At 34.8% G+C, this 13,420-nt stretch overlaps 1 protein-coding gene across 22 annotated transcripts in view; it reads left to right on the forward strand.

Annotated features, from left to right (window-relative positions):
* The window catches only part of PPIP5K2 (diphosphoinositol pentakisphosphate kinase 2), a 79,831-nt gene that overhangs the window by 50,477 nt on the left and 15,934 nt on the right, over positions 1–13,420 (forward strand). For 9 of the 22 annotated variants that reach the window (XM_081233245.1, XM_081233241.1, XM_081233230.1 and 6 more), the window contains exons 20-26: positions 1,456–1,583; positions 2,164–2,278; positions 5,977–6,084; positions 6,174–6,290; positions 9,362–9,529; positions 11,334–11,454; positions 12,115–12,284. In XM_081233245.1, the coding sequence (XP_081089371.1) occupies positions 1,456–1,583; positions 2,164–2,278; positions 5,977–6,084; positions 6,174–6,290; positions 9,362–9,529; positions 11,334–11,454; positions 12,115–12,284 (927 nt within the window). Of the gene's footprint in view, positions 1–1,455; positions 1,584–2,163; positions 2,279–5,976; positions 6,085–6,173; positions 6,291–9,361; positions 9,530–11,333; positions 11,455–12,110; positions 12,285–13,420 lie in introns of all 22 variants that reach the window. The other 13 variants (XM_081233233.1, XM_081233237.1, XM_081233239.1 and 10 more) reach the window with 3 other exon arrangements.

A 13,420-nucleotide genomic window follows, 5' to 3' on the forward strand; every position in this document is an offset into this window, starting at 1 on the left:
ATATATAACAAATGTATTCTTTGCAAAAATGAAACCAGGAAATGCATACTATTTTATAACCTGATTTTTTTTCTTGGCATCAAGAAATTTTTTCCAAATCAGTAAAGCTAAATATACTTCATTTTTCCTAATGGCTGAATGATGTGATGTAATAATAACTATTTAACCAATTTCTGACATTTGGAAATGTGGATTCTTTTACTTTCTTTCACTCTCCTTATGCATATGTCTTCTACATACAATCAAGATTTCCAGAACTCTTTTACCAGTTTTGTTACAGACCAGCAGTGTATGAGAGTGCCTGTTTCATTACACCTTGCTAATAACAACAGAAAAATTTCCTTTGATGATTTTAATTTCAACATTTTCCTTTTGTTTACACATACATACACAATTGCATACATATTTCTTTTTTTATACCAATTTCACAGTCATCTATGTTGGTGAGATTATTTAACCAACCAAGCTTTTGTGTTTAAGGTAAATGACCCAAGAGGTTCCATTTTCATACGTCTTCCATCTAATCAATCAGCCTTTTCTTCATTAGGCAGTTTTGAGATTTATTATGCATACTAAAGTTTTGCCATCTGGGAAGTACCTGGTAACAGGAAGTAGCCTTTAAATACAGGTATCCCAGAAGGAACTTGGAGGGAGAGAGTGTGCCTATTTCTTCCCTCTTCTCTACTCTTCCTTCTTTCCCTCTCTGTCCCTGCCTCCCTCCGTCCCCACCCCACTTTCTGCCCTCTTCCTCTTATACCCTCTCTTCCCGTCTACACACACATCACAGATTTTTTTCTTATATCAGGTCATTTTCTCATGTACCCCTGTGAACTGTAATTTTTATTATATTTCTTACAATTACTATGTTTTCTTAACACTTTGGATTGTAATTCCTCATTTAATTAACTTATAATGGTTATAGAGCTCATTAACTTTGATAATTTCATGGCATTTTTGGCTAACCACTAGTTAAAACTTTTACAGTATTGGCCAAAGGCTTTTAAATAATTTGTTAACCTTTTTAATCTTTGACATTCAAATAGACAAAAATTTCATGGTTTCAATTTATATTTCTGTACATTTATTGACTATTTGTTCTGTGCTTTAGTGTTTGTGCCCTTAATCCATCTTTCTTTTAGGGTTGTTTCTACATTTAAAACCTGATTGAGTTGAATACTGTTCATAAAGATTACATTCATCCATTCATCCTATTCTCTTTAGAAATTACTTTCTTTTTCATTTCCACCAAAAAAAAAATTCTTCTAATTACACTCAATACTTTGGGGAATAGTGTACTTGAAGTTGCAGAAATGTAAACTAGGAACATTGTATAATGTTCAAAAGAGGCTTAATAAAAATACTTGTTGCTCACTAAAATTCTTAAATTTAGTAGTACCTTTATTGGAGTTCTTTATTATTATACCCTTTTTCTAATGTTGTGTATTTTCTGCTCAGGAATATGGTATAACTAAAGCTGAAAAACTGGAGATTGCCAAAGGCTACTGTACTCCTCTAGTTAGAAAAATTCGCTCAGATCTTCAAAGGACACAAGATGATGACACTGTAAATAAACTCCATCCTGTGTAAGAGACTGTACTGGTATTTAAGTCTATAGGCATCTGTTTTTGCATTCTTCAAATCTAATTACTTTTTAATGTTCCTATGGCTAAATCAGGAGTGTATCACTTGGCACACTGTGGACATAAATATTACCTAGGTATTTCTAATAGTTAACTTCCAACCAAGGTTCTTTTTGGCTCCAAATTGGAGAAAAAACTGAGGCAAACAGGGAAAGAAGATGTGTGTTATCATTCACATGTGATCATCAGTGATCATTCTCATTCAGCAGCATTAACATCTGTGAGCTTCTTTAGTGCTATGACCTCTTTCATTGTTAATAAAGGTGCTTAAATGACCTATTTACAGTGAACTTGACTAATATTAATGCTTCTTTGACTAATCTCCATGGTCCCAGTTATTTCCAGTTATCTTCATGTTAGAGGAATACCTGCTAAGATAACGCCTAAGTTGTGATTGGAAGAGTGATAGATTTGCTTACTATGTTCTTTTGTTTCTAGTAAGATTAAATTCCATTTTACAAAATAATTTCATTAAGTTTTAACTGCATGGTTACGTTTTAACACCGTCTGCTCCTTACTTTAGGTATTCCAGAGGTGTTCTGTCACCTGAACGTCATGTCCGTACCAGATTATATTTCACCAGTGAAAGTCATGTGCATTCTTTACTGTCTATTCTTCGCTATGGTGCCTTATGTGATGTAAGTAGAATAAGTTATATAAATCTATTTAACAAATATGTGTTATTGAATTTGTAATCGAATCACTAACACCATTTTTTACTGTGCAGTTTTTAATAATTCATTATTTACCATCATTTGTCAAGGGTCTACTGTATACCAAGCACTCTGCTAGATGTTGGAGATAATGACATGTTCTCTTCCCTTTGGAGAAGATCCATTTAAGCAAACAATAATACAAAATATTGTAGGTGATGTTACAGGCCAGTGGCAGTGAGATAAAGAGAAGCTGATGAATTTGCATTGTTTAGGGGTTAGAATCAATAGTACTTGGTGTTTGGTTGGACAGTGTGAGTCTTATTTACTGTTATGTAATAAATCATACCAAAGGTTACTGCCTTAAAACAACCACAGTCATTTCTCTCATGGTTTAAAGGCTGACTGTGATCAGGCAGTTTTGCATTGGGCCTCTTGTGAGGTTGCAGTCAGACAGTGGCTCGGGCTCAAGTCCTCTCACAACTTTCTTCTCATGTCTGGTGCTTGATGCGCTGGCTGTCACGTGGGACCTTGGCTGGGGTTGTTGACAAGAATACCTACAATGGCCTCTTCCTGTGACCTGCTTCCTCAGAACATAGCAGCTGAGTTCCAAAAGTGAACTTCCTAAAAGAGCAAGGAGCAAGCACAAAGCATTTTTATGACCTAACTTATGAAGTTATGTAGTATCACTTCTGCTGAGCTTTTTTGGTGGAGGCAGTCACAGAGGCCCATCCAGGTTCAAGGGGTGGGGAATAGACCCATATTACTAGATGAGTGGAGTATCACTGTCACTTACTCATTGTAAGATGAATACTTGGGATTGGATGTATTTTGGTGGCCATATTTGGAAAACAGAGTCTTATCACAGTATGTCCGTTACCCACACAATCCATATTTCTCCCTCATGCAAAATTCACTTAATCTCTCCTCCAGTATTCCCTCAGGCTTATCTATTATAGCATAAACTTGACATCCAGGATCTCATTATCTAAATCAGGTCCAAGTGTGGATGGGACTCCTTGGACAGAGCTCCTTGAGTGCTCAAGAGAACTCAATCTCATTTCAAAGACCTATGAACTGAAGATACCAATTGTCTGTCCTTCATACATTCGACATACAGTGGTGGGATAAGCATAGAATAACTGCTGTAGATAACTTTTTCAAAAGAGGGGAAGACAGAAGGTACACCATGGTCACTGGTCCATAGCAATTTTGAAATCTGCCTAGGTACTTACTGCTCATTCCTTAATTAGGGCTCTGTCATACTGCCAGGGAGTTGTTTATAATGGTTCATGGCTTCATACTTTGGGTTCTTGATTGCTTCATCTAGGTCATCCTTTCTTTTCCATAAAAAGTAGCTTACATTTGCAGCTAAGTTGTTTTCTTTAACCTGCTTCCTGTCCAAGGAAGTTTGGGGATCCAAAGGTCTGTTTATTTTTAGTTCAAGATGGTATAATTTAAAAAACAAAACAAAGAGGAGTAATTTATAATCTACTTTATTAAACAGTTCACACCCACAAATCTTAAGAATAAGCCCATTTCTACATTGGGCTCCCTCTGTGTCTACTGGGGGATAGTACTCAGCAGTCCTTATTGCTTAATAGTGAGTATCTGAGAGACATGCTAGTATAATCCTGAGAAAGTCTTTGCGTCTTTGAAAGGTCTGTGAGCCTTAAATCTTTCTGAAGTCTTAGCAAGTGTTTTTACAATCACACCCATGTTTTCATGACAGATTCCTGTGTTTCTGTTCTTCCTGGAAGCCACTTTTTAACTATAGCATTTTTTGCTCTCTAGAGAGGCTAGGAATGAGAAAGTTTTATTTCTGAACTCTGCAAGTCTTGGCTCCTTTAATTAACCATTTCCCTGTGGTTTATCTCCCTCCTCTTATAGTTCATCACAGGCAGTGAGAAGAATCTTGGTGGCCTTTTGAGAATTTTTCCTGGAATTTTTGGTAGCTAGCTCATTGAGTTCCACTGTCTGCAGGCTACAGTGTTTCTACACTTTATGCCACTACCTAGCAAGGGTTCTTTTTCCTGTAGTTTCCAGTATCATTTTTTTTTAACCTTCCTATAGTCCCTCACCAACAACCTCCTCAGTGCCCTTTCAGGCTTTCACTAACACTCTCTTTCTGAGGCATTTTAACTTTCACCAACACTCTCCTTGAGGCCCTTTCTTTGCTTACAGGTGTGGAAGGTAAGAAAGAAAAGAGAGTCAAGAAAGGTTCCCATATTTCTAACAGGATCATCTACAAAATTACCCATCATTCACTGATAAGTAACACTTGGGGGAGTATCAGGCATTAGAAGGAAAGTCATGAGGTTAGATAGCTTGAATTTGAGGCACTAGTAGGCTAGTCAAGTGAAGATAACCAGTAGTACGTTTATATGTAAGGCTAGAGGTTTGGGTTAAAGGTACAGAGTTGGGAAGCCAACATATTAATGATGGCTGAAGCAGTGGCTATTAATAAGATTCCCAGGAAGTTTATATGTGAAAAAATAAAACATCTGTTTTTGCATTCTAAAACAAATGCAAACATTTGTTTGCATTTGTTTTAGAGATTGGCAGTGGAAGTGATATTTTGTTTTAGAGATTGGCAGTGGAAGTGATAACCACACAGACTTAGAAATTTTAATATCCCCTTTCTTTCTCAGTACACTCAAACCACAGATTATCTAGAATACAATGTCACTTCTATTATATATCAAAAATATCTTTTCAGCCATCTCCAAACTGGCAAAAAATAAGAATTAAAAAACTTTTTCTACGTATATATTGGCATATACATTTATGCACATCTATAAGAAAATAATCTTTAAAAGAAAATGAAAATGAATTCAACTTTGTTTTCTTTTGTACTTTTTAAAATAAAGGGCACTCAGTGAAATGTATGAAGATTTGGTATATATCTCCTGATTCTTAATTTCTCTTATCATTGGGCCTTGATGAATAGTTATTATCAGAGTTACCCTAAGACTATGTAAGTGTTCTTTTCCCATCAAATTTTCCAATTCATATGTTCTTGTTTTTATTTCTTTTTTATTCCTTAATAGAATAGCAAAGTGGCATCCCTTGCATACATATGAGGATTAGTGGAGCTTTAATAAAAGAAATAGAGAAAAAAATGACCCTTAATTAGCAAGGCAAGAGCTTATATATCCATTAGTAATGATGGAATTGTTTTAGGGGAAGAGAGATACATCTCTTATGTGGTCACCTTTTAACTTTCTTGCACTTATTTTATAAGGTAGAAAGAACATAGAAGATGTAAGAATGGAGAGAAAGCCTATAATTGGAGCATAATAGTGAGTGATGGATAAAATTGTAACAGATAAGTTTGGAGAGCCATGCCTTGAGGATTCTAAGAGGATTGGGAAGCCATTAAAAGGTTTTAAGCAGGGAAGTGAATGGCTTTGGTTGCTGTGTGGACAATAGATAGGTAGAAGTAGATATGAGGAAACCATTTAGGGAGCTATCACAGTGATCTAAAGAAAGGTGATGTAGTTTAGACTTAGGGTGGTGGCAGTAGAACAAAGCTTGTTGAGTATATATAAGCTCGTTGAGTATTAAGTATTCACCTCATTTGTGTGGTATCAATCAGGATTAAACAAATTACCATAATGAAAATAAAGTGGTTTTAAAGTAACATAATATGAGAAAATGCTTACCATTTACCTTTTGTTCAGGAATCAAAGGATGAACAGTGGAAACGAGCTATGGATTATTTAAATGTTGTCAATGAACTCAACTACATGACTCAGATTGTTATCATGCTTTACGAGGATCCTAACAAGGTAACAGAGTCTTGATTTGCATGTGTTACCAGAGGTAAATAAATAATTCGAAGTTTCTCATTTTGAAAGTGTTCTGTAATATTTTTTAGGATCTTTCCTCTGAGGAACGCTTTCATGTTGAATTACATTTTAGTCCAGGAGCCAAAGGATGCGAAGAAGACAAAAATTTACCATCTGGCTATGGATATAGACCAGCTTCAAGGGAGGTAATGAAGATGAAATTTTCATTGCTTAGTTAACTACAGTTCTAAATATAAATGAGGTTTCTTTAAGAATTTTCTATTATGTACTATAATTCTTATCTCAACTAAGTAGCAAGATGGTTTAAATTTCTTGAAGTATGATTTGGGTAGACAACATTTTTATGCATATTAGAATTTTATATTTTATCTTTTCTCTAGATTTTTTGGATTTTTAAGATCAGTACTTAGAATGGATAACTATAATTTTTGTTTTTGTCCTCAAGTCCTACTTGAGGACTAATCCATTCTTTACTGTGCTAAGCACTTGTTATGAATTACTGCATTTTAATTCTTAACCTTACAAAAATTAAATATGTACTCAGCTATAAACTTTTTTTTACTAAACTATAATACATATTCATAAACATACCTAAATCATAAGTGTGTAGTTTAATGATATATCACAAAATGAACACAATTGTAAAACAACTAGCCAGGTTATAGATAGAATATCATTCTAGAAGAACCAGTTGTGCCCCCTCTGTCTCACAACCTCCCTGCCTTCTCCCCAAAGTTATCTACTATAATGACTTCTGGCACCATAGATTAATTTTGTCTATTTTTGGACTTTATGATCACAAATGAAATCACAAAATACGTGCTTTTTTGGGGTGGAGAGTGGGTTTGGCTTTTTTCATTATGTGTTTGAGATTCATCTGTTCTTCATTTTTGTTGCCATGTAGGATTACATTAAATAAATATGGTGCAGTTTATTAATCCATTTCACTATGATGATCATTTGATTTGTTTCCAGTTCAAGGTTTGAAGATGGATGCTTTTATGAAGATTCTTGTTCAGGTCTTTTTCTGAACATATGTACACATTTCTTTTGGATATATATGTAGGTGTAAAATTGCTGGGTTATAGGGTATGCATATGTTCAACTTTTTAAAATACAGTCAAATAACTTTCCAAAGATACTACCATATCTTTATCAGCACTTGGTATGATTAGTGTTTTTAATATAGCTATTTTGGGGACTATGTAGTAATATCTTGTTGTGGCTTAAATTTACATTACCCTCACGACCAATAAGGATTAGTACCTTTTCTTATATTCATTGGTTATTTGAATATGCTTTTTGTGAAGTGCTACTGGCTAGGACTATTATGGTGTTGAGTAGAAGTGTTGATACTAAGCATCCTTAGTATCATCCTTGTTCATTCCCAAACTAAAGCAAAAGGTCATGTTTCAAAGTGAACTTTTTGGAATTTTGATTGAAATTACATAAACTCTGCAGATCAGTGTTGAGAGAAATAACACTTTTACAGAATTGAATCTTCTAGTCCAAGGACTTGGTATACAGCTCTGAATTTAGTGAGCTATTCTTTATATGTTCTTGATAAAATTAAGACTTTTTTTTAATGTCTTGTATTTTCTTTGTCAGGGTGATTCCTAAATTCTTTACGTTATCATAAATGGCTTATTTAAATTTCATTTTGTTTGCTATTTTCATATTGAATTTTAACTCATTTTTATATAGAGATTTTATAATTAACAACCTTACTGCATGCTGTTTATTCATTCTAATAATTTATCCATAGAATCATTTGAATTTTCTATGTATATGATCATATCTGAATGATGACAAATGTCCAGCAAAATGTTGAATAGATTTAGTGATGGTGAGCACTCTTGTCTTTCAGTGATTTATTAATTGTGATGATTGTTTCAAGTTTTTAGATATCCCTTACCTGGTTGAAGAAGTTTATCTTTATTTTCTATACCCTTTAGTTTGATGAAGATTTTTATGTACTTCTGCTTGGCTTCTTTTAGCTAACGTACGTTCGTAAGATTCATTGATGTAATTAGTTTTAGTTTGCCCATTCTTAGTGCTTTAAAATATGTGTTTTAGTGTAATTTACCCAATTTATCCATCCTGTTTGTTTATATTAAAATTTATTTATTTTATTTATTTATTTTTGGCTGCGTTGGGTCTTCGTTGCTGTGCGCAGGCTTTCCCTAGTTGTGGCGAGCGGGGGTGACTCTTCGTTGCGGTGTGTGGGCTTCTCATTGCGGTGGCTTCTCTTGTTGTGGAGCACGGGCTCTAGACGTGTGGGCTTCAGTAGTTGTGGCACACAGGCTTAGTTGCTCCGCGGCATGTGGTATCTTCCCGGACCAGGGCTCAAACCTGTGTCCCCTGCGTTGGCAGGCAGATTCTTTTTTTTTTTGGCGGTACACGGGCCTCTCACTGTTGTGGCCTCTCCTGTTGTGGAGCACAGGCTCCGGACGCGCAGCCTCAGTGGCCATGGCTCACGGGCGTAGCCGCTCCGCGGCATGTGGGAATCTTCCCGGACCGGGGCACGAACCCATGTCCCCTGCATCGGCAGGCGGACTCTCAACCACTGAGCCACCAGGGAAGCCCGGCAGGCAGATTCTTAACCACTGCGCCACCAGGGAAGCCCTACCCATTCTACTTAGATGGATATTTAGTGTAACTTTTTTAAACGTATCTGTTTTTTGTACTATACTGTGAGATTCTTATAATTTGGGACAGTATCTTATTCATCTATGTCTTGGCACATGGTACATACTCACAAAATATTCAGTGAGTCATTAAATGGTTGTTATTTAACTATGCAGTCATCACATTTGTTGGAAATATTTGGCATAGAGTTTGAATTTTCTAAAATTTATAACTTCAGCTACTGTTTCAGTTTGTGGTTGAGTTGATGGCATTACTGGTAACAAAACTGATCTCTTTTTTCTTACTGTCATTTATTATTTTTGCTTGCTTATTTGGGCATTGGATGAAATTTAATTAAGTACTTCGTTTTATATGGCTCTCTATTGTTGTGTTATGGTTTAATTTATCCAAAGAGTATGTATTTCTTGAAGTCAGGAACTCTGTCATCTGTCTTACAATATCCAGAATAATACTAGGCTTTCATAAGAATTCAATTATTAATTCACTTGAATAAACAAACTTGTATATGTACTGCAAGTGGCTACACCAGTTGGTGGTTGAATTTGTTCATCTGAAGAGATTGATTTGTTTTATCTGAATTGTATTATGTTATATTCTTTCTGCACAGAATGAAGGCAGGAGATCTTTTAACATTGATAGTGATGATGAGCCACATACTTCTAAAAAAGATGAGGTTGATCGAGCTGTGATATTGTTTAAACCTATGGTATCAGAGCCAATTCATATACACAGGAAGTCTCCACTTCCAAGATCTAGGAAGATGGCTGCAAATGAAGTAAGTATATATCAGAGCATGTTTTTTATGAAGTAAACTAACTATATTTTAATAAAACAGAAAAGAAAATACAGCTTTAATTATCAAGCTTGGGAACCTAACAGATTTTTAATTGTCAACTTTATTTTTCAAATAAATTTTTTAAAATATAGAGGCAGAAAATACAAAGATTAATTTTAGAATTTGGAGCTTTATAGTTTTCATAGCAAAGTTGAATAGAAGTAGTAAAATAAGGCCTTTCAAAGACTTGATCCATTATTTTCTTGTCACTTTAGGTTATTCTAATAAAGAACTTTTTTAAAAGTCCGATTTAATGGCTCAGGAATAATTTTTGGTTAAAAGTAGTGAGGAATTGCCAGAGATGCTTCAGCAACGACTGATTCCAATGACACTGTAGATTAAGATGTGAAATTCTGAATTGTTAACCTGATTGCGAAAGTCAGTATAGGAATTTGAAAATTTGATGCTATGGTTGAAAAATTTACCTTTGTATTAAGGTCTGTAATTAAATAACTTAGGCTAATTCTTATGCTCACTAACAAAATAACATTTAAATAACTACTAAAATAACATTTAAAAGGAAAGTTGAGGGCTTCCCTGGTGGCGCAGTGGTTGCGAGTCCGCCTGCCGATGCAGGGGACGCGGGTTTGTGCCCCGGTCCGGGAGGATCCCACGTGCCGCGGAGGGGCTGGGCCCGTGAGCCATGGCCGCTGGGCCTGCGCGTCCAGAGCCTGTGCTCCGCAGCAGGAGAGGCCGCAGCAGGGAGAGACCCGTATACCGCAAAAAAAAAAAAAAAAAAGGAAAGTTGAGCAGTTGGAATAAAGTTTAAGTAAATCTTTAACATCTGTATACATTTTTATACTCTGGATACATTCTTTTTGGGTTATTTATATTCTCTATAGGATGATTCCCCCAGCACTGATTTGAGATCAGTGCTTATAAATTTTCCTAAATGCTCAAGTAAAAGTATAAGATAGGAAGAACCATCAACTTTTAAGTTAGAAAAAAATTTTTTGTTGATGATTAAATATGCCAAATCTTGAGAGTTAGGTATAACATCTAGCAGTTGGTGAGTAAGAACATAAACAACAACAAATGAGAATTATGCTCATTTCTATTGCCCCAAATTATACAAACATATGTGCTTTTGATTCTCAAATTTCAAATGTATGTGTCCCATTTTGACAGTTATGTATAGGAAAAACATCTCAATAAAATAGATGGTCGTAATTTTACAGTGGAAAATGTATACTAGTTAGGGTTCCCGTGAATGGGATATTTTCAGTTAATTATGGGTTGGCCAAAAAGTTCGTTCGGGGTTTTCCTGCGTTCTTTCGGCCAACCCAATATAAAAGAGGATGATTAACAATTGTAGAATTTGGGATTATTTGTTCTATTATAGCTTAATTTAAGAATGAGAAACCTGGGGTTATGTTCAGTTATCTTTAGTTTCAGAAAATTGGGAAATGACATTTATTAATGTAACCTAAAATACCATTTGTGTGAGGGCAGTGATTTTGGTGTTGTTGAACAAAGCAACCTGCAATTCATCAGACTGTTCAGAATTTCACCATTAAACCTTTTTTCTGAACTCCAGAAGAAGTCTGTAACACTGATACAGTCAAACGTATTCTGAGTCTTCAGTTTACACCTCATCGGTATTTGTGAAATCTTCAACAAAATCACTGCTCTTTGTTAACTCTTAAAACTCAGAACACATTTATAAACCTTTTTCTCATAAATACTTAAATAGTTGCTTTCAAGAGATTATTTCTATGCCATGCTAAACTTTTACTTCCATAAGGTAAATTATTCAAGTAAAACCTTGAAGACTTTTTCCAGCGTCCATCATCTCCATGGATATCAGAAGTTTGTACTTCCAAAAGACATACAGAGAAAAAGACTATTCTCTTCATTTTGTGCAAGTAGATTTTACTCTGTCCTCACTGTCTGAAACCTGAACATGCAAACATGTAAAATGAAAATGTTTGCTGCATGTTTTGCCTACTGAACTCTATAAATGATCTTTGGAGGGGGTAAATAGATAGATAGCTTGAAAGTGTAAACAAGTGCAGTTTGAATCCTCCATCTTATGATCTCTAATTTTTTTTGTCTGGCAGACAGATTTCCTTTCATACATATATACAATGAAGTCTCTTTAACCCTTTGCAGGATTCTTTAGTGCTTTGGGTTGAAAAGTTTGCCCAGTATAGCATAAAACCTCTTGAATATCATATTTTTAACATTGCTAAGATAAAAAAATTGTTAAAATCTTTCCAGTTCTAAGAGGGAAGTGACAACTATTAAGCAGTATAAATATTTTGTATATTTAAGATAGTAATGTAATTCTCATAATCATTATTACTTACAATTAGATTTATAACTCATTCCTATCAATTTCTCAAATATTAAAATATTTGGCTCCCAAATTACTGTTTAATAGTTTTTTAAAAATTGATAAACAAATGCAAACAAACTGTATTTTTTTTTCTTTCTGATCATTTGGCTCTGTTGTATCTAACTTTGCATGCTCTGCTTTTTTTTTTTTTTTTTTTTTTTTTTGCCCCTTTCTCACTTCCAGGAAGAGAGCCCCCTGAGTGTGTCTAGCCCAGAGGGTACTGGTACCTGGCTGCATTACACCAGTGGTGTGGGTACTGGGCGTCGAAGACGCAGATCAGGGGAACAAATCACTTCTTCCCCTGTCTCCCCCAAATCATTGGCTTTCACATCCAGTATTTTTGGCTCATGGCAACAGGTTTTTAAACTTTACTTCATTAAACATTTTTCCTCCCCGCATTCAGAGCAACAAACAGCTGTCTTTGAGGACATCTAATCCCTTATATTTTACATCAGAGTAAATCCTTCTGTTTTTAAATTTTGAATTCACTTAAAAATGCTTGTAATGTCTCACAATATTTGAGGGAAAGAAACCACTTACATTGCATGTGTTTAGCATTTTTACTGGGGGGGGGTGTTAAATATCCAGGATTTTAAAATTAGTCAATAAATTTTATACTCCTGGAACTTTAGCTTGTTAATTAAAATTTTTTAAATGTAAAGAAATCTTTTTTTGACTTATATGTTCTTTAAAACATTCAGAAATGAAATTACATAATTTGATGATAAGAAAATTTAATAACCTTTTCCCCCATAATTGAAAAATAGATTCCATTTGGAATTTGCTGAGAATGTGAACATTTTTTTAAATATCAAAATTTATGTGGCCCTGTGTTAATTAGCAGGATACATCTAATACTGATGGTTCTCTCCCTCGCTTTCTATTATCTGGAAGTATTTAATAATTTCATACAGTATGGGTTTTTTTAAGTTGTATAATATCTTAATGCTCTCTTTAAGATAAAAGGGGACAATGTATATGTGCCCATCAACAATATGCCCCAACAAAAGGGGTCAAAATAAAATTACTTCAGAAGGACTTTTTGTGATGACATTTGGAAACTTAAAATACTATGGGTTTTTTTGTTTTTTCACAATGGAAGGTCTGCTCATACACATGACTTTTCCGAGAATTTCAGCAATTTCCTTTTGGAAATATAATGCATTGATTATAGGAAAAGGGATTATGGTATCCATTAAGGCTGTGAATATTTAAAGGTTACTCTGATAAAGCCTGTGCATGGATCAGTAATTGTATGGTGATCTCAACAGTCTGTCTGTCCTTTCTTTTGTTTGTGATTGTTTTTTCCCCCCTTCAAATACAGGAGCCGTTTAAGAGTGGGCATTTGGCTTCTTTTAAGAGAGAGTGAAATTATTAATTGTCTATTAATTGTTTCTTTTCATCTGTCTTGTTTCATACATGATATTTAATTCTGAATGCCTGCTTCGCACCACTTCATTGCAAGGACCTCATATGAAATGGACTCCCTTCAG

This window comes from Mesoplodon bidens (genome assembly GCF_964165515.1).
Source record: "Mesoplodon bidens genome assembly, chromosome: 4".
Taxonomy (NCBI): domain Eukaryota; kingdom Metazoa; phylum Chordata; class Mammalia; order Artiodactyla; family Ziphiidae; genus Mesoplodon; species Mesoplodon bidens.